The 22,107-nt window shown below is 36.2% G+C and overlaps 1 protein-coding gene across 1 annotated transcript in view; it reads left to right on the top strand.

Annotated features, from left to right (window-relative positions):
* The window catches only part of SEMA3E (semaphorin 3E), a 152,342-nt gene that overhangs the window by 107,984 nt on the left and 22,251 nt on the right, over positions 1–22,107 (top strand). The window contains exons 5-11 of the mRNA XM_074825498.1: positions 2,751–2,844; positions 10,068–10,187; positions 11,801–11,943; positions 14,643–14,757; positions 15,098–15,167; positions 16,693–16,837; positions 21,878–22,100. Coding sequence (XP_074681599.1) covers positions 2,751–2,844; positions 10,068–10,187; positions 11,801–11,943; positions 14,643–14,757; positions 15,098–15,167; positions 16,693–16,837; positions 21,878–22,100 — 910 coding nt within the window. The remainder of the gene's footprint in view (positions 1–2,750; positions 2,845–10,067; positions 10,188–11,800; positions 11,944–14,642; positions 14,758–15,097; positions 15,168–16,692; positions 16,838–21,877; positions 22,101–22,107) is intronic.

The raw sequence follows: 22,107 nt of genomic DNA, 5'->3' as shown, positions 1-22,107 counted from the left end.
TGTTTTTTTCTGTAATCAGTTTTAAATTTGGGTTTTTTTCCTTTCATAGACAAGTCTATTTTTTTTTACTGTGAGGAAAAGTGAACAGAAAGCATTAAGACTAGAAAATTGTATTAAATTTTAACTCTCAATTTATGTCTCCACTTACTTCTACATCTTTCTCTCTAAAAATCGGGGTTTTTTTTCTTTATTGAACTGATTCATTGACAAATAGTTCAGTTGAGATCCCAGAAGAGAAACTTTTTCATGAGTAGCTTTATTTCTAAAACCCGATTAGAGAATAAATAGCAGTCAGATTGTTTTTAGAAATACTTCCTTTACATCATAATTTATGACAGTTATGACTCCTTAGTTCTTTTGTGCAGTTTCAGAAGGTTTTTCTTTCCTTTCCTGAGCTCACCTTACTCTTTTTCTTCTACTGTTGACCCAAAATGTTATGGTATTTAGTTTTGAAAAATAACTGATATGTGATCTTTGAAAAGTACGGAATGGGGCTGAGATTTCCACACACAGAGAAATATTTCTTCATTGTTTGACATTTACTCAACAGCAGACGGGGAATAGTTACTACTGATGTGCAATTGAAGCTGATACAGCAGAAAATAAAATTCCTGCATCACCAGTCTCTACCGAGGATGAATATTTTCTGTTGCATCAGCTTTACATCAGGCACTAACAGGCCAGGGTTAGGCCAACACAGGAGCTTGTGGAGAGGTGAGATTCTGAATGCCTTGTTATCTTGTGAGTTTTAGGACTATTACTTAAATTTTATATGGTTTTTGTTTGCTATTTTAAATTTGGGGTGGCTTTTTCACTATAAGTAGGTGTGAAACAGATGTCTCATTTTTTCAAAACTGCATTCTGAGTTACATCCAATTTTTATAGAAGCTCTCTAACTAATGGGAATCTTAATTTTTGATTAGAAGTTGCAGCAAAATGTCATCAGCTTGGCTGATCTGAGGATTAAGGAGTAAATAGTGTTTTGAACAGGAGGGACTTGTGACAAATTCAAGATTAACTGTTTTAAATGAAATGTATAGAAATATTCAATTATTCATCAAGTGGGACCTAACAGCTCTACAACTCTCCCACTTTCCTTGTATCTTTTTTCTTTCTGTCCTTTTAAAAAATTATTTATTATTATTATTATTATATTACCGGTTTTCCATCCCATGCAGTGATCAGTATATGTTCTGCTGCTTTGCCCTTGTCTTTTTATGTCTTTTACAGGAGAGCATAACTGTCACCAGTGGAGCTGCTTGAAGAGAACATTAGTTTTGCTTTGGGGGCAATTGTACTTGCTTGGGAAGAGAGAGGTTGTAGGGTGGGATGGGTTGACATAGGTGAGTGATCTGAAGGAGAGTGGGAATACAGCACCGCAGAGAGCAGACATATAATCAGGTTTCTGTATCTCTCAAACACAAAACTTTCTAGGGACTGAGCTGCATACACTACAGCCCCCCAAAATTACATGAATGTAACCAACGGAAGAGAAAACAAACCTGTTATAATGACATACGGACTAAAAGGTCTATATATAGTTAAATAAGGACTACCAGGACACTATTTTGACCAGTCTAGATATATCAAGCTTTTTTCTGTGTGAATACTGAGTTATTGTATTAAATACTTGAAAAATCAACTCTAATAAAACCTGATTTTTATGGTTTAAAAGCCTCTTGGACCTCTTTGAGAATACTTGCTGTAAGGAAGAGATCCAGGCAGATCCTCCTCAAAATACTGGGGAATCTAGGGTCCTGTCACATGTAATTCCGTGCTTCACAAAACATTTGCTTTAGTATATTAGCAGTGTGAAACTGAGATTAGTTTACTGAGCAGGTAGCTTGCATTTATCCTGTATGATGATATAGTCTGCATTTCAGTGGACATTTCAGTAAACCTGTGACACAGAACTGGAACTGCTAGACTATCAAAACATTTACTAGTCACACACTTTATGGCTGGGTGGCATATTTTTTATGAAACTTTCACAGCTTTCTCTCTATTTGCCTTTATATTATCCCCCATCTCCGTGTTCTGTGGCATACTTTCATGTTAATATATAAACTAAAAAAATATTGTGCACTCACTTGATATTTTAATCAGATATTAATGGGCTCTTTTGAGAAAGCTGGGACAAACATAGCATTAACGGAAAATGAAAATTTAAATTGTAAATTCTTTCTCAGCCTTTAAAGCCTTATACAGACAAATGAAACTGAGTTGCCAATATTCTTTTTATACTGATATTCTGTTAAATCCACTGCAGAAATCACATCTGCTCTGAAAACCATAACTGCAGATTCATTCCTAAACATACTTTTATGAAGAAGATATATAAACATGTCAAAGCTACCAAAAGAAGATAACACAGAATGATATATTTAACAACTACTGGCAAAAATGTTTAAAGAGGGAAAACACATTCCATAGCTAGATATCTATTAAATGTTCAGATAATTTGAAGAAAAGATAGCGGAATCTTCACTCCCCACTCCCACAGAAATGAAATAAGTGCAATTTTATTGCATGTTTTACTGATACTTTTGGGGCAGTGCATACACAAAGGTGATTTGTAGAAACCGAGAGAATTTTTACTACTACATCAGTGAGTAACCATAATTGTGTTTCCTCCCGAATGAAGTCAATCCATTACAAAGGTATAACAAAGTTAAAGCTCATCTCTAAGGACTTGTTTTCTTTGCCTGTAGGGTTTACGCTGGTTTCTGTGATTTTTTTTTTTTTTAAAGGATCATCTGTTTCAACTGGAATCGCACAAATTTGAGAGAGGACGAGGCAGGTGCCCTTTTGACCCCAGTTCTTCCTTCACCTCCATCTTAATTGGTAATGATCTTTATGTCACAAGCTTCACGGTCCTGTCAATCTGTCATTCTGAGTCTCTTTCTTCAGCACACTGAAGTGTTGTCAGTCTTCCATTGCAGCCTTCCACACGTCAGACTTAATCCTCATGGTGCTGCCCACATTAATATTACATCCCAGGCAGCATTAACTCCAGCAAGGGGGTCTCACTGAAGTGAGTAGATGTTATATGACACGTGCCATCCTGAAGCAGTAATTGATTGCTGTGTAATTTTCAAAACAATAATTTCCTGCTTTCCTTCAGAGCAAAGCAATGTCTAGCTTAGTCTTTTACACCACTGAGACAAATACACATAATTTACAATTTTTCATCTACTGAGATGTAATCTGAGTAACAAGCATCTTGTAAAAGTGTGAATTTAACTGTGTTTATAACAAGCATTTATTGTTTATATAAATTATAGCTTTTGAGATGAAAATAGATTTTTTTCAATGCTGCCTTCTTACAAAACTATCCAAAACTGGTGATTTTCTGTTAGGAGAGTTGATCTTATACTCGACAGTTACAAAAATAGAATTTAGTCTAAGTCCTGCAGTGCCAGAAAGCTGTGCTGAGGTAGTGCTCCTCTGTGCCTTGTTGGTAAGTATATCACTGTAGGGCTGGGACCTTTGAAGTTGTAGTATAGTGAACCATATGTTTTTTCCTCTATAATGTTTTCCTGAAAACATTTTGTGAGATCAAGCGAACACAGTCTTGGCAATATTATAGTACATTGACTAAAAATAGACTGGAACAGCAGGTAAAGGGTGAAAGCTAGATGCACTTGGGGAGTAACACAATGATTTTCCTTTTTTAGAAAACATTTTTAGAAAACTAGGCATTCAAAAGGAATAGTCATTAAAAGAAAGAGCTAAAAAATAGAGGCTGAAGATCAAATAAATTTTCAACTTTTCAGGGATAAAAAGAGGATTTTAGGGCCCTTTGATATTTACATTTGACTTCATATCTTAAAATCAGACGGCTAAAATCTCTGTTTATTAATTACTATGATATAGCTCACCCATGGTGGTGAGGAAGTATTGATCATGAGTGACAGATGTATTTTTACGTGCTAGGTTTATCTAAATCTTTCAAATTGAAGCAATTCATCAAAATATTGTTCATTCCTATTAAAAAAAAAAATACAGCTCAAATTCTTAAGAGTTAGTGGGTTAAGAAGTCATGAAGGAATAAGAAAAAAATGCTGTATTTTGACTGACCTCCCAAAATCCATGAAGCACAGATTGTTACGCTTTTCTTCCACCCTTATTTCTAAATTGTTTCTACAGTTTCTAACAGATTCCAGTCTTAGCTCAGCCAGGGAACAAAGACTCATCCCATGGAATTTGCTGTAGGCCTGAAACCTCATGGTCTAATCTTGAAGTCCTTCTCAACCTCAGACAGAACTAAGTAAATAAATTAACCTGATCATGTTCCTACTGTGAGATCAATGTGAATTTTATTTGCTTAAATGGAAGCCAGATTGTCCCACTAAGCACTTCAAGACTAATGGTTAGTCCTTGCATTTCTTGCCTTGGATCATGGGAGGTCCTATGGATCCTCACAGTTTTATCTGAAAGAGAAACCCATTAAATAAGCCCTTCCCTAATAAGTGTTGATCAAAGTCGTAGACATCCACTGACAAAGACTTATAAAGTCAATCTCAAAAAGCCAATAATTCTGTAATGTTGCAAGATTAACAGGAGAAAATAATACATTTTTATCAAATACAACAGCAAAAAACAGACAAACTTTCACCCCTTCATCAAAACTAATATGACCTGAGAAAGGTATTTAGAGGCTGTTTTTCTAGGCCTCCATTGGGAATTCTTTGATTTCAAGTGATCATAGAATGATATTTTAAAAGCATAACAAAATTCTTCAAAGAGTTTATTATTTTATTTATGCTTTTGTGGTTTTTTATAATATTGGCATTCAACACTTCCAATACTTAGGAAAAATATTTTAAAGAAGTTTTTAGTTCCATGTATTCTACTAACTTCTACTAACCAGAGACTCACAGCTGACAATAAACAGAGTTAGTGCTGCTCCTTAGACTCTAGAGTGAATATCCTTTATCTCTTTAGGTATGCATTTGAAAAGGGTAGAAGACATAGATGCAAACATAGTGAATAGTAAAAAATGTTTTAATTGATCTTTGAAAGTGAGACTGAGACTTCTAATGCCAAGTGCACTGTGAAGGAAGGGATGCTCCTTAATTCAGCTGAGCCGTGATTCCAGCTCATGGCAGCCATGACCCTATGACAGGAGATCACAACTTGTCAACTACACCATGCACCCTCCAGGACTGGTCTTCCAGTCTTTCCTCCAATGCTTGGAGGCTTCCTTCTTCATGCACTCCAATTTTCTTAGAAAGTGAAATCTGCTCCTGGTATGGGGTCAGCGTGCCCTTGGAGGCTGCACCCCAGAGTTGCCTCCACTCTCCCAGTGCAGGTTCAGCCAATGTGCGTGTCCCTGAAAAGGTTTTATGCAAACCTGTTAACAGAGGCTTTCATATCCCAGCATCCTCTTCTTCCTAACTAAACAAGTCAAAACCTTCTTCCACCTCTGCAATTCACATTAACCCAGCAGCCATCAGTGCTACTGACTAACAGTGAGGATTAGACTAAGAAGGAAACTTCACATGCCTCTGATAAAAGTTTAAAAGCTTTTAAAATCTTCATCTTGAAAGATCATTTGCACCATCACTAATTAGAACCAGATCTAGCTAGATTAATTTAGGAAGAAAGAGAATCTTCTGTTCTGTATCTCTTCATGTATTTCAACACATCAGTTAAAATACCCACTTCAAGAAAACAATAGTTCGTGACTTGGCTTTAAAACTAAGTATCCATGCTGTTGTAAGTTTTATTACAGGTTATCTGACCCAGTGGTAAAGTAGCTTGTGATGAATTCCTCAATTTATGAATAATTAACTTTTAGAAATTTATTGTCATATTCAGGAAACAGAATAGATGTTAGATGGCAAACAGGCTGAATAAAATATATATGTTTAAAGAAAATGCATATAAAACTTCTGGACTTCTATTTCTAATGAACTCTCCCATCTGCTTTCAATAGCCAAAACTATTTTTGATATCAGATCATGCACACTGATTAACGTAGACCACACTAATTCTTGAAAGCTGAGAAATTAGTTTGTGTCTGTGTTTTGTTACCTGCAATATATCACGAGCAAATGGTGAAAAACCTAAACTACATTTGAATATTTTTTTCTATCCAGGGAATCCATTCCAATAATATTTTCTGGTTTTACAGTTTTAAAATGGTTTCATGTATTTGTGTCTTTTCTTTTACTCTACACAATGAACAAAAATAAATACATTTTCTCTCAAAACAGAAGACAGAATACTTGAGGGACAGAAAATACAAATATACAGAGGAAGTTTACCAGCTAAGCAATAGCGAATTTCTTTTGTATTTTGTTTTTTTCCTACTGTGAAAAGTATCACTTGTTAAAATTGTGCATTGGTATTCTGATTTTAGTTGTCATGTAAGTAATAACTGGTGGACAGTGAAAGAAATGCATGAAAGGTGCTGTTTATGTTCTACTCATTATGTTCTACGCCTTTATTCATAACACAGCTAGTCCACTTTGCAGAAAGTGATATAATGGGAATTTTATACAAAGGGACTACTGATTAATAATAGCTTATGTTTGCATTACCTTCCAATTTGAAGCAGGCACACAAAACATGCCAATAACAAATGAAGGAAACCCACTTCTAAGGTGGAAGCAGCCTATTTATAGAAATTCCCTGTAGTTTGAAGTTTTTAAAATTAAATCACATTCTTCAATCTGTTTTACCTTAAGGGTCGTCATCTAGGAATTCTTGTTTTAGAAGAAAAAGTTTGTATTTTTTTTTATTAATAACTTGCTCTGAGAAAAGGACAAAAAATAAAGCTATCATTTAAATGGTCCCAACTGAACTTTGATACATTTCTCTGCTTGAAAAGAATGCTAACTAAAAAGCATGCATGTATCACTTGAGCTAAAACTGGTTTTTGAGGTCCATGGTATTTTATTTTTTTTTTAAATAAGGAAAGAAGAAAACTTTTATTCTTGTTTTAGAAGGATTAACCAGACTGGATTAAAACTTAAATTTTAGCAAGTAATTTGTCAAATACACATGAAGCTGAGGTTAGACTGGAAATGGGGAGGAGTGGTGAAGGTCTATGAAATCGCTCAGTTGATTTTCACTGGAAGATACTGATTTATCAGTGTGAGATGAAACAGTACAAAACCCTGCAACCAAGACAGGAGAAAGTTGATATGTAGTAGTAGCTACAGAATAGAAGATAAAAGAGTAGAAATCTTGCCAGGACTTTTCAAATCTCAACCTCAAGTTGTCTCTAAATCTAGAATTGTCAGCACCTGTATAAACCTAGCAGCATTCAAAATTTGTAACATGGATTTAAAGGATGTGCAAAAGACTATTGAAGAGGAAAAGAGAAGATCCTCTTAATGTCAAAAGTGCAAAATATCTCAGAATTATGTTGAATGTTCTAGTGTTGAGATCTTTGCCAGTCATACTTATCATCGGTATTGTCTCATTGCTTTCCTTAGGTGAGGTGACCTGTTTGCTCATTTGTCTTATGCTTAGTGTAGTAACACTTCAGGGTAAAAATCAGATTTAATTGTATCTGTACAATATTTTTCATGGAACAATATCCATGAAAGACTGGAACTTCCATTTTCTCCCCCCTAGGATCTCACAGATAAAATCAGTGATAACTTCCTCAGTATATGGTAGAATGCCATACCAGCAGGTTAGTTACCTATACTAACATTTTATACCTATGTCAAACAAAAGGAATAGGCTTCCTGTCCAAAATTCTGAACATCTGGACTTATGAATGTCAATCCTGATCACTAGCAATTCGTGAAGAGTCATTTACCCCACATGGATGCATTTTCCAAGATTCACTACAGTGTTGATAAAAGTGTCACGTTTTGTATTACACGTCACCATAATTTAAAAACAAACCAAAACCAAACAAAACCAAAAAACCCCAGTCAATCTGAGATATTTTTCCAATGGAATTCTCAAAGGGGGATTTATGACTAATGTAACTGATTAATTAGGGTTATGAATTTTGTTTGGAACCTTATTCAGGCACTGGCAAAATCTGTTGTTTAAGCAGCTCTGTGTTGTTTCAAAAATAAAGCTCTGTATTCATTTGGAGTAACCTTAACTTCTACTGATGCTATAATTTATAATTATTTTTCATTTCACTTGACAATACTTTACACTAAATCCTGACCATGTATTCTAGAAGGCAATATCTATTCTTTATATAATGAAGCCTAAGGCAAAATTATGCTCAGCTCCGAATCAGCAAAGGTTTCTGAACCAGTCTCAGCTGCCAAACTATAAGAATCATTATTCAGAATCATTATTCAGTTTTATGGTACCATTCAATTCATATATATCTGTTAAGAGAAACAAAATTCACACTTTGAGGGAGACCAACAAGCAAAATTCTTGCTTCTGCTATAATCCTTTATAAATGCCAGCAAATGTTATTTGAATGGATCAGTCACGTTTATTTTGATTAGGGGGTAGGCAGCTGTGTCACTGAAACCTCCACTCAGAGAAGCCATGAACTGGAAATAATTTATTTCCCTCTTCTCGTGCAGTTTAATTCCTGTCATTTTCTAACGTTAGGATGCCACCTAGTGACAATAACTCTCTGCTTCTTAAATTGCACCTGAAAAATGTTTAATCTAAATCCACAAAGTTATGAAATATATTATTTTTAATGCTTGGTCAGTTAAGGGGAATTGCACACATGCATAACTAAAAGGTAGAATTATTGCTGAAATTTCATTAAAGTAAAATATGTCCAAAATCACAATTTTAGATGGGTCAGATGATAGAGATAGGCTGGATTTTTGAACATATGTATGATCCAGTTGTACCCAACTGCATACAGATTTTCAACAGTTACTGTAAATCAATGTATAATATCCAATATTTTCCTATGCTTGCTTGATTTGTGAATGACATATAAATTCTTTGAAAATGGGACCAAATTTCTGTTCCCATGAATTTTTCAGGAATTATGCATCATCAGTTGTGCAGGATGGATGAGATCTCAGATTGTGTCCCTACTCTGGTGAATATTTTAAGGATAGGAAAACGAGTTATTGCTGGACCAGAGAAAAATAGGCTCTTTTCTCTGTCCACTGAACACCTAAACACCTCAGCCAGCAAGTTATACCTAAACTGTAGTTATTTCAGGTAAAGTGGAACAGCTCCAGTAGGCTGACTGGAAAACCCCCTTAGCCTAATAAAACATTTCTAAGGTAGCAGGTACTGCTTCTTATCTCTCCAGCTGGGGCCATAACTGCCTCCAGCCCTCCAGTATTTTCAGTACACATTTCACTAACAAATCTTTTCCAGCCATGTTTTGCACAGAGCCAAATCTGATAACTATGCTTAGGAAACACTCCCCTGTTTGAGGTCCAATCTGTGGATTCAAGGATGGTTTAGGTTTGAGCTGTATCCATGCAGTGTAGCCCAAATCAGTGGTTTGGTGCACTAACACTATTCTTTTTCTTAGCACTGCATCCTCTGAATCCTGCTGCTGCATTTTCATCCCATTTTCTGGCTCCTGTTATTTCTGGGTCCTCATAAACCCAACATGTCCCTTCCAGTTCTGGGACCAAGCAATTTGCTGCTTCTCATTAGCAAGACCAGGGCACATCTGGAAGCACGCAGAAGCAAATCATTGGTCAGAGTCTGTGCTGGTGAAAATTTAGGTGTCGACAAAGGGTAGATGTTTCTAGGGCCAGGCACTAACTGAATGACATTGAGATCTTTGAACTTAGGTGCCTTACGTGACAGATGTTATTCTGGCAGATGTTATTAGATGTTAATTTAATGGCTTCATGTTTTGTGTGTGAATCTACCATGAAGTCATTCATGAATGAATGAAATTTAAAATTCTTGTCCTCATGCTGTTCCAACTGTAAATGTTGCAGTGCTGGTAGGAACAATGTCCATATACTCTTTAGGCTATATGTATTTTACTGACTTGCCTTCTTACCTAATTTTGAGCAAAAACTAATAAGCCATGTTTAAAATGCAGTTCTTGTCATATGCAATGAAATTAATAAGTAAGTAGAGCAGTACCAAATTGGTTTTTTTTGTTTTTTTGTTTTTTAATACATGGTCTGCAGGTGGTGAACTTTTTACTGGTCTCTACAGTGACTACTGGGGAAGAGATGCAGCTCTGTTTCGCACCATGAATCGCATGGCCCATCTCCGAACTGAACCTGATAGTGAGCGCCTGTTGAAAGGTATGGGAAGGAGAGGAAGGAAGAACCAGAGGTGTTTTGGATGACTAGATGATTTCTGTTGAACCAGGAATTAAAAGGCTATTGTAGATGCATGTGTATATCTATTTGGAGATGAATTTGTTTAAACTATCTTTTTCCATGAAATTTTGCATGAACCCCCTGTCAAGATGAACAAATTGAGGTCTTTATTTAGGTTATATATTGGATTTAACAAGTGGAACTTTTAAATCCTTCATTTTTCATTTTTAAAATCTCTTAATTTATACTCTGAATATTCTACACTATTTCATGATATGCCAGATATAATTAAAATAATATTTTTAAATTATCCATTTAATTCATGAAAGCTTCTAACTAGAACACAGTACTCTTTTTTTCTAGATGAGATCATTTAGTTTTTATGTTGCAGTAAAACAACTCAATCTTTGCCAAATTATGTAGTAAAGAGATGTCATGCAATAACGCAAGATAATAAACGTATGATGATCATACAGTTAAATGAAATGAAAAATTAAAGCATGTAATTTTAAAGAAGAAAATGAAAATATTCCACAAGAAAAATATTGAGAAAAATCATATGCTGGGAAATTTAAGAATTGTTTCGTAGTCTTCAATGTGAAATGTAAGGTGGATGTACACAACATGTAAGTGAAGTTTATCTTCTCTCTGGAAGGTTTCATTATTTTAAATATAGATTCTTTAAATTATAGCCTCAAGCTTTTCGTTTGCTTTTCATTTTGTCTATACTTGAAATTTAAATTTGCAGAAATTGAATATTTTTAAATGTATATTTAAAACACTTTAGAAAATTACCAAGTGCTGTATCAATGTCTTAAAATGCAATGACTGCTTTCATGGAGAACAAAAAGTTAGAAAATACTTACATTACCCACTGCTTCTTAAGAAATCATACTAGCTGTATGAATGACATTCTCATTTAAAGAACTTATAAAAACTTTGCTACAAATCAGTGAGATGAAATCATTCACAGATCTGCTTGGTGTGGGGTTAAAAGGTATGCAGGCATGGTCTGAAGTCTGAACTTAGGTTTCAGCTTCACAGTAAAATATCAAAACAGGAAAAATTTAGGAGGTTTACATTTCATGACAAATATACACAATGCATCTTCTATCTATGAGGATATATGTTCATATAGCATGTATTAGCTGAACCACCAGAGCTTTTTCTTGATCTGAAAGGCTGCTTGTCCAAAGTTGACATTCCTACACCTGGTTTGTATGAGATCAGAGACTGTTATGTGAATATCAGTGCCAGGTTTTAGCCTAATCCAAATTAAAATATATAAACCCCAGAGAACAGGACTAGAAAAAGGTCTTTTTCTTGCACACATAGAAAGGAATATTGATTTCTGAATTGGAGCTATAAAAATAGCTTGACATTAATGTATTCCATATGTTCTATAGATACCCACCCACAAAAAGATTTTTTTCCTATTTCTATCACCCTATTCCCCTGAGGTAGCTCTCTGACTGACAGATCCCTGATTCTTTAATTTTATTTTTTTCTTTGTTACCAGCTGATTTTAAGGATTGAAAAAATAAGAGAATGTTTTAATAAGCTTGAATCCAATTGACTTTTGTTTTCTTTTAAAGAACCAAAATTCGTTGGCTCATACATGATTCCTGACAATGAAGACCACGATGATAACAAAGTATATTTCTTCTTTACTGAAAAAGCATTAGAGGCCGAAACAAGCACTCATGCCATATATACTAGAGTTGGACGCGTATGTGCGGTAAGATCCTTTTTCTGATTCCCCAGCTAAATGAAAAAAAAGCATGCTCCTTTCTTTGGTCCTTCTCCCCCAGGCAAATATGGCATCTGTTAATGTATGTGAGAGTAAGTTATAGGTCTGAATGAAAACCCTACATCTAAATAGCCTCAAGCATTAGAAAATTCAAAAGCAATCCGAAATCTGGGCTTGAAGCCAAATTTTGCTGAGAGAGGAGGGCTAAGTTCAGAAGTTTGTTATTCAACTCCATCTCTATTTGTGCTGATATGTGGTAACAGTAACATCAGTTGCCCACAGGACTCTTTTACCATCCATATTCTCAATTCAGATCAAGGCTACACCATCCTTATTATTTGCTGTAGGTCCAGGTCCTCTTGAAGCTCTCATAGCTGACATAAACTGATGTGCCCTCACATTCCTGGTGGCAGGAGCAGCCCAGCCACCAGTCGTCTTTGATGTTCCCTCTTGCCTTCCTATTCTGTCAATAAAAAACAGACTTAAGTCACCTGCATTTCTGCAGGGTCAGTGACTATCGTATCAAAGAGTTGGATAGGACAAGAGGCAATAGACACAGATTGGATCACATGAAATCCCATCTAAATGAACTTCTAGGGTAGTTGAACACTGACACAGGTTGCCCAGAGTCTTCATCCTTGGAGATATTCAAAACCTGACTGGACATAGGCCTGAGCACTTTGCTGAGCAACTTGCATAAAGAAACTTACTTTCAGCAGGGCAGTTGGACATAGATGATCTCCAGAGGTCCCTGCCAAATTCAACTATTTGTGATTCTGTAACTTGAAAATCTTTTTCTGGTGCATGAATGATAGGAGGGGTGCAATGTCAACCATCTATATATAGACTGCTTCATAGATAGTAGCTAATTAACATTTTCATTTCATCATTCCTCTTCTTCTCAACAGCAACTAAGGAAAATTATGCAGATAGGAAACTAGAACAAAGGATTGAATTGTCTAGTAAGTTATTACCACAACCAGGTATATGGTTTACCAGAAGGAGCAGAAAAGTCACAAGGAAAGACCTCGCTTCCCTCCACTGCCCTGCACAATTATCCATATCTCACTCAGGCCATGCTCCTGGTGTGTTGATCCCATCTCTCTTTGCCTCCCTGGCCTCCCCTCCACCAGAAGGAGATCTTAGGCAGTTGCTGGAGAGGAGCACTGTTAACATATAATTGCCCAGATTGAGTTGTCCATAACAATTGATGAAGTTTGGGTGAATTCCTTTTCTGTTAATTGAACTATGGTAAGGCTGATGAGAGGAGCTCTCCCATTCTCATTGGGAATACATCTGCTTGATTAAAGGAAGGAATGAGAAGTTTATTTCTTAGCATCTGATTTTGTTTCTGAAAAAAATTGCATTCCCCCTTCTAACTGTAGGGCATATATTCCTAAAATTATTGGGAAAAGAGAAAGATGTAAGTTAAAAATCTTCTGTCATCTCAATATATGGTATATGTCACATATGCTTACCAGCATACTACCTATTAAAATTTCTTAAGGACTACTCCTGTATAACTTAAAACACCTGAAGTATGCAAAGTATCTAATTGAAACCTAAGACATTAATGTTCACAAAGCTAGTTGGCTTTATGAATTCAAGCCTGTGTCAAGATCTGAAGTAGAATTCTTTGGCCTGCGTTCTGGTAGATGTTTGAATAGATTATTTTAATAGTTTGCTCTAGACTGAAATATATCCACCTGAATGTCTTATCTCTAGCCATGAGTTAAACCAAAATCCCACAGACCTTTCTCTTCCACTTATCTAAAACTTCACATCCTTTATCATCTGGGCATTAGCTTCACAGCTGTATGCTATAATTCAGATTTGATTTAATGAATACAAAAAATTGCTAGCTAGTGATTCAAGAACTGGCTTTTTTTCCCCAGCTTTTACGTTTTTATCTGAGCTGTAACAGGTTTTGTAACACAGAAGAACCTTCTCTGTATATTTCTATTTTTTTGAGGAAATCGGTTCATTTCAGTAGTTCAGAATTAAGTTATGAGAGGAGTTTTGCAAGCCTAATACAGAGCCTGCAACAGTCAGTTACACAGTCTACCTGAATATGAGACCATAGCTTTGAGGATACTACCCAAAGGTTACAGAATCTGATTACTAAGCAGTAGTAAATGCCCCCTTTTCTTGACAGTCCGACAGTTGCAATAGCAAGAAAAAGATGAACTACACATAGCAAAGCAGGAATTATTTAAAGTTGTTGAGAAACTGTTAGAACACCATGTAGACGCTTGCCTGAGACTTGCCACAGCTGTACCAGGCTCTATAACCTAATTCAGGGCTTCAGTTTCCAAATGTGTTGATGTAACCTTGCATTGAGCTCCTAAAGCAAAGCTAAACTTTGCTAACATATTCAGTACATCCAGTTAACAAAAATGAGAAATAGCAAAGATTTGCAACAGCTCGATAGTTAAAACTATCCATGTATGCATGTATGAAATAAAAAATTCTTATAAACCCACAGCTCTTAATGAGACCTGGACTTAATCAGTGCAATCCTGCTTGAAAACTGACTTCAGACAAATAATACTATTAATAGACATGTGGCTTGGAAATGCATGCTTTTGACATTAAAAGATACAATGAGAGTCTAATTCAGCTGAGATGTTTGTGCTTCTAGACTTACTCATTCAAATTACCATTAGCATTTGTTTCCTTCTATGCAGAATGATATGGGAGGCCAACGAATGCTCGTGAATAAATGGAGCACTTTCCTCAAAACCAGGCTCATTTGCTCAGTGCCTGGGAGAAATGGAATTGATACGCATTTTGATGAATTAGGTAAATATCCTAGACTGCAACAAACTTAAAAACATCATATAAAACATATACTTTCATGATAACACATCTTACTGTCAAATATTGTACTTGTATTCATTAACAGGGAGTGGTTTAGTTTTTTGTTTCCAGTGTATATGAAGTTCTATACATATGGAGTTGACTATCATCAATTATGCCTTTACTTATTTCATTGTTTTTCAAGATTGCTTTTAAAATCTGCATAAAATTAAATAGCATGTATGAGTAAAATAAGATTACACTTCTAACAAACAATGAAGATTCTCTTTTGGGACTGAGAAAAGTAGTTTTCTACCAATAACATTGCTTTTAAATTTTACAGAGGATGTGTTTTTGCTGCAAACTCGTGATAACAAAAATCCAGTGATATTTGGCCTCTTCAACACCACAAGGTAAACAACTGGAAGAAATAATAGCAGCAATAGAGGAATGTTTGAACAGCCTATTGAAGAGATAGAAGCTGCATGATAAATATCCCTTAACAAATATATAGTAAACAGTTTAATCCCTGTTCTATTCACAGTGGGCTTCCTTGTTAATGTAAAAACTGCTCTACACACTCAAGGGCTTGAAGTCTCATTCAGTGATCCAATATATCTGGATCATAATTAATTAAATGTTTCTCTGCTTGAAAACTTCCTAGTGTCAAAGTATGTGCACTCCTGCATGCTTATAAGAGAAGCCTATCAGAGCCACCTCTCTTCCTTTAAGAGCTCCACTGTAACTCAAGTTTAAGTAGATAGCAGCTTAAATTCCTACTAACTTCTCAGTGAAGCCTAAAACACCAGATGTGATGTTGCTGGTGGCCTCCTTTTCCACTGCACCTCGGTCAGGTGCAAGAACACAGTACCTGTTCCTTGGACATCCAATTGTTACTTTAGGATGTAACTGGTAGAGAAGAGTGACTGTTCTTTTGCCACTATTTCACTCTCCTGATTTATTTTTTTGGAATAAAGCAAGGCAGATCTGGTTCTCTAGGGATACAGGAACCTAGCATTTTCTACTAGCTCCCTATGCCAGTAGAGAAAGGTGGGCACCTAATTAAAATTATCTGGATCACCTTCTAGAGTCTTCAGAGATAATTTTATTGTAGAAAGCACTGATGCTTCCTTAAAAAATAATGAACTGCTTCTCCAGAACTAAGTGAAAGATGGGGAGGTACTCTATCAGGGAGTATAGTGATAGGACGAGGGGTAACAGTTTTAAACTGAAAGAGGGTAGATTTAGATTAGATATAAGGAAGGGTGGTGAGACAATGGAACAGGTTGCCCAGAGAAGCTGTGGCTGCCCCCTCCCTGGCAGTGTTCACGGCCAGGTTGGACGGGGCTTTGAGCAACCTGGTCTAGTGGAAGGTGTCCCTGCCCATGGCAGGGGGGCTGGAACTAGATGACCTTTAAGGTCCCTTTCAACCCAAACCATTCTGTTCTATGAATAAAATTTAGAAGTAAAAAAGATACTGTTATGTGGATTGGTCTACATAGAGTGATCTTGATGATCTAACTAATCACAACCAACATTCCCACTCAATATACAAAGAGTCCTGTTCATTTCAGTCAGCATTGGATGATTCTCACCTTTCCAAAGTAATAAAAGAAAAAAGAGAAGAAAAATGGTTAGCTGTTTAAGTCACTAATCAAAGACATATAAGACCTGAGTTCAGTGTTCACCATCTTTAAATTTTGGAATAACAACAGGGAGCGTCCTCAGAGAAATGTTATAAAAATAAATACATTAAAGACTTTGTAATGAACATTGGACACAGCAGTTGTAAGAAAAGCATATAGGAAAAAATAAGTATTTTTTTCTCCCTCAATACTGTTGAAATGTGACTTATTTTTAATTGCACAATAATACCAGTATTATATATACATAATGTAACATATTACTTTAACAATGTATTTGAATTTTACTTCATAGCAATATATTTAGAGGATATGCTATATGTGTTTACCACATGGCAAGTGTCCGAGCAGCTTTCAATGGACCATATGCTCATAAAGAAGGACCTGAATACCACTGGGCTCTATACGAAGGAAAAGTACCTTATCCTAGACCTGGTTCAGTAAGTGCAATCTATTTTCCATTGCTTTGCTATGTACATGAATTTGAGAAGAAAAAGCAGAGTGCTGCTAATGTACAAATCTTCCTGACTTTACAGGCCAGTATATATTTATTTGAATATATACATACTCTAACATTTCTGGAACAGTGTGGAATGGCTTAACAATAAGTTTAATCAAGTACTAGAACCATACATTTCCCAAAAGAAAATAGTGGAATTAATTATATAACATTTTTCAAAATCCTGTTGGGACTTGCATTTAACAACCTTGTGTTAAGGTCCTAAGGTCCCAAAGTTAGGACCCCAAGCAGTAATAGGGCTAGAAGGTGGGTCAGATGCTGCGTTCAGAAGCAGTAAGTGCATTACCTGGGAAGGAACCTCACTTTCTATTGAACCTAGAATACCTGTTCTTCTAAATTTGGCTGCTGACATATCTTATTTTCAGCTGAACCTTGATAACTTCAATCTAATTACCAAAGAATAAATGAAAAATCAAATTTTTTAAAGTGCATTGAGTGATCTATGAGGTTTTTTTCTGATGGAACTTTCTGGAGAACAGATTGTCCCTACTGACTTGACTTGAGAAAATAAAGCCAAGATGAACTAAAAACATGTCCCTATATTTACATTTAAAAAAGTATTTAAGATGCAATGTTTTCCAATGTAAATAAGCTTATTACTGGAAAAAGCAAGCCTATACCAGGCAATTCACTTTTCTTCTATTGCCCACTGAAGGCATTTTAAAAGTGTTAAAGGAAGAAAAATCATGAGATGATCCACTATTTCAAGATCAGGTGGTTCTGGTTCCTTTTTTACATCTCTTTTTCAAAAAGGATCAAATTTCTGTAGCTCAGATCAGAACACAAGTTAGAAATGAGACACTGATTTTTAACAAAAGTAATTAATCAGAATAAACAGGTTTGTAGTTTAGGAGTAAATTCTCCATCACTTGAGGTCCTTCTCTCAAGGCTGTTTTTTTCTAACAGCAATGGTCTAGCATCCTCACTATTCACTGGCTTGCTTGCAGACACCACAGAGTAAGATTTTATTACCTTCAAATCAGGTTCCTGAGCTTATTAACATTCTTGTTCTGTACCCTTTACAAAGAATATAGAAATATTGAAACAATGTTGCAAAGAACCAAACTGAGCAAAATCACTCATGCTTTTTTGCTATTTTTAACACAAGTTTCTTCACAAACCTCTTTTTTTTTTTTTTTTTTTTTTTTTTTCCTCCAATGGACATTAAGTGAAGAAAAGAAACAAGACATATTTTGAAAATACAATTAATCTGGAAGCTATTGTAGCATACTCTGCGACTATACTGGTGTTGTCATGTAGACAGTTGTTCCTGCCTAGCACTTAGATTTTTCATTTGGTAAATAGAAATTCTGGAGGAAATCACAAGCTCATTACTTAGAGACAGGTAACTAATTTCTGCAATGAATTCCTATTTCTGTGTTGATTTCTCAAAGGCATCACAAATAATCTTCATCTCAAACCCTTTTCCTGTTTCACTCTCTCTTCAGGTGTCTCTGAAGTTTGTATCCCTGTAGTATCTTAGCCTGGGACTTTCACATTTCAGCTAGGGGAGGGGGGAGGACATTCCAGCCTGGAGGGTGAGATCTGTCCCACTTTCACCGCCTGCCAGCGCAGCTTGAGGGTGCCCTTTGCATTGAGGGGGTTCATCAGCATCTTGCAGAAGGGGCACAGCCAGGGCCTCCCTCACCTTCCCCTTCCTGCTGCAAGTCAGGAGGAGCCCCACAGCAGGCAATGCCAGGCCAACCCAGAGAAGCATCACATCCAGGATTTCTTCTTTGCCCTGTACCTTCTGGAAATAGAACTAACCCACCCATGGCAGCTGTCATCTGTTGCAAAGCTGCTTTTATTTACACTCGCTGAAGGTCTGCCCCTTATCATGTCAGCATTGTGCAGATTTTTGACTCCGTGAGATGCAAAGACATTTCTAATAGCTGTTTGTATAAAACCCCCCACAGTTTTCACACTTCACCTCTTTATCTTCTCACAGGCTAGGGACTCTCTCTCTTGAGCTTAACGATGGAATAAACAGTTGCTGGAGCATTACTTTCAGTGTTGTTTTTCCTTTGCTAACTGAATCAATATTCTCTTTTATACTAAGAGCAATCATTTGCAGAAATAAACATTGCATACAATTCATTTATCACTGGATCACAGGAATGAGAGGTGAAAAGGCCTATTAGCTTATCTAGTCCATGCCAGTACAGCCTTTCTCCCTGTAGTAAGATTCTGAATTCTGGTCCTCTCTCATTTTAAATTAATGTTTTCCTCTGCTTCTCTTGGGGCTAGGGACATAAGTCAAAATGCAGGAGTGGATGCTCCAAAAAAGAGATTATCTAGAATTTAAACATTATGAATATGATTTGACCATCTTGGCCAATAAGCTACCACCGTAGCAGTGCTGACATCAATACCAAATGGTTTTTTTGGTTTGTTTGATGTATATCCAAGTCATTGGTATAGATTCAAGATAGAAAATCAGATAAAGAAATTATCACATTTTGAGCAAAATGGTTGAATTCAAAGGAATTATTGGTTTCCTGCTTGACATTTTGTATAGCAAATTTAGAGTTTTTGCAGTTTTACCAAATAATAAGACAGTACCATGCATGGTCCAAGTTCTTTAAGTTGTATTCATTTTTTCATTTCCAGGCAGTAGAACACCTCACATCTGTTATTTGGACTAACATGAAACACAGGCATGAATTCAGTATTAATGACTACAGTCATTACATTGATATCTCCTAGCACTGTAGATTAAATAGTGGTTTTCTGGCAAGAAGGAGAGAACACTGAGCCAGCACTTCAGCAAAGTTGACAATGATTTACAGAAAGGCTGCCCTGTTTAACTCACCTTCGATGCTTCTCTGCCTTGGCTCTGAATGGCCACATTTTGGTCAGACTGGATTGTAACCTCCCCAACAGGCAAGGCATAGGAGCTGAAACAGGTATAAAAGAAGAGTGCAAATGATATCCGCAAAGTCATGGAACAAGTTTGTTGAGGAACTGGGCCTTTCCTGGGTGTTAATCAATTTAGTCATGTTTGTCTCTGTAAGTTGCAGAGCACATCAGAGGCTGAAGTAGCTGGCTCTACCAGCTAACATAGGATTAATCAATTAATTTTTGACTGTTTATTTAGGGCACAGTTTAGAGGTCTTTTCAACGCTTTTCCAGTAGCATGAAGAGAAAGCATGTCTCAGGCTGTAGCCCACAGTGTTAGGTTTCATGTTGCAAAGAAAAGGTCAGCATATTGGTAAACTGAATCCCAACACCGTTCCATTACAGGAGTGACAAGACCTTTCCATTACAGAGTGACAAGAGGCCAGAAGTAGCCTACTATTAAGCATCTCTTACAGTCAGCACTCTTTGATCTTAGCTATTGAATGGTAAAGATGGAGTCTATAAGTAATGAGAGTAGAGCTGAAAGCTAAATAAACAGAAAACCACTAAGACTCACACAGGTTCTGACAGACTCTGCAATCCGCTGCTCTCTACAGTCTGCTTGAAGCACTGCTTCTGCATAATCTCTGCTCTTGTTTTGCTGATTCTTTTAGTGCATTTAGACTGTGATGCTTCTGGGAATGACATCAGTTACCTCAAAAATGGTGTTGATAGACTTCAGAGATGGCTGCATCTACTGTTTCCTTTTTAGACTACTTGATTTTATTTAATTAAAAATGATAAGCCTGTGAAGGATTATTTTTATTAAATCTCTGCAGGACTAGAACTTTGTAAAAGAAACCTGGCAATGCCTATTCACTTGATATGCTGTGCAGTGCATAGAAAGCAGAGGCTTAGCCTGTCTTCATGCTCCAGCTCAGTCTCTTTATTGCAAACAGCCAGTGAAATTCCATCACTAGGTTGATTAGACAATTACTTTAAAGTCAACACTGAACAAATACTTTCCTGTAGCTAAGCCCAACAAGTGGAAACAAACATTGCCCCACTTGACAAGTGCAGGAGTTTGTTATTGTCAATTACAGCTGACCACAAGTTTAAAATTACTGTTTCCACAAAACATAAAGAGTATTTTATTTCATTTTATTGATTGAAAAATCCAATTTAAATAGGGAAAGGCTGCTACTGTGGCTTTGCTTGAAATGCTTCTTAAAACCACACTATCTTATGAATATTTGGAGAAAGTAAATGGCTGCCGAGACATTTCCAGCTTGATCATAAATGGTTTCAATTAGACATCATGAAGCAAATTGGAAATGTAGAATCTATGTTCAGTTAGGGAACACTATATCCTTCACAAAGCATCCTAAAATTAACTTCTCTGTTTAACGCATTAAATTATCCCTAATTGCACATTTGACCAAAGGAGTAAGCCTCTTTTAATCAATCACTGACATAAAGTCTATTTGCTTTGCAAAACAGTAGATTGATCGATGCAAACATTGGTATTTCAAGCTAGACTGTGATACATAATACTGTCATTGTGAGTTAGGAATTAGAATCAAATGTAATACTGTTAGAATGCCTGAGATCAGGAATTAGTGTTGCTGCTGGCATAATTTTAAAGTGTGCTCAGTTTCTTATGTTAATACATTTTGCAATCAAAAGTAATAAGACTAGGGATTGATTTCAAGCATTAATATTCTGCTGACTTTACATGGCTGTGTCTCTACTGGAATAGGAAACCCCTTCTCCTAACTATGTCAGTGGCCATTTTGGTTACATCTTCAATATGAATTTGGGGAAGACATAAGCACTATGGGTTTTTTTTTTTTTCAAAATCTGTCACTATTTATTCTGCTCTTAGTATGCCAGGAGCTCCCTCTTTCTGAACATGACAATGTCAAGGCTCTCTTTCTTGGTTTCTCATGATTAATAATCCACACATGCATAGGGTTCACTGTCCCAGTTCCTACTGTGGTCTTCTGTGCTTGTTTTTATGCCAGATTTTCTATAGACTTGTCATTATCCCTGAAAATAAGACCTGTCTCTGACAATTTATTTGTCAAACTATCAGGATAATCTGTGTTTCGTGTTTTTGCAGTGTGCCAGCAAGGTGAATGGCGGTCTTTACACTACCACTAAAGACTATCCTGATGATGCTGTCCATTTTGCCAGGAGTCATCCACTGATGTATCAGCCCATCAAGCCTGTTCATAAGAGACCAATACTAGTTAAAACAGATGGAAAGTACAATCTTAAACAAATAGCAGTGGACAGAGTGGAAGCTGAAGATGGGCAATATGATGTCTTGTTCATTGGCACAGGTAAATA

The sequence above is a fragment of the Strix aluco genome, chromosome 5 (genome assembly GCF_031877795.1).
Source record: "Strix aluco isolate bStrAlu1 chromosome 5, bStrAlu1.hap1, whole genome shotgun sequence".
Lineage (NCBI taxonomy): Eukaryota > Metazoa > Chordata > Aves > Strigiformes > Strigidae > Strix > Strix aluco.
Note: the sequence above shows the minus strand (reverse complement) of the source record. Positions and strands in the feature narration are given on the sequence as shown.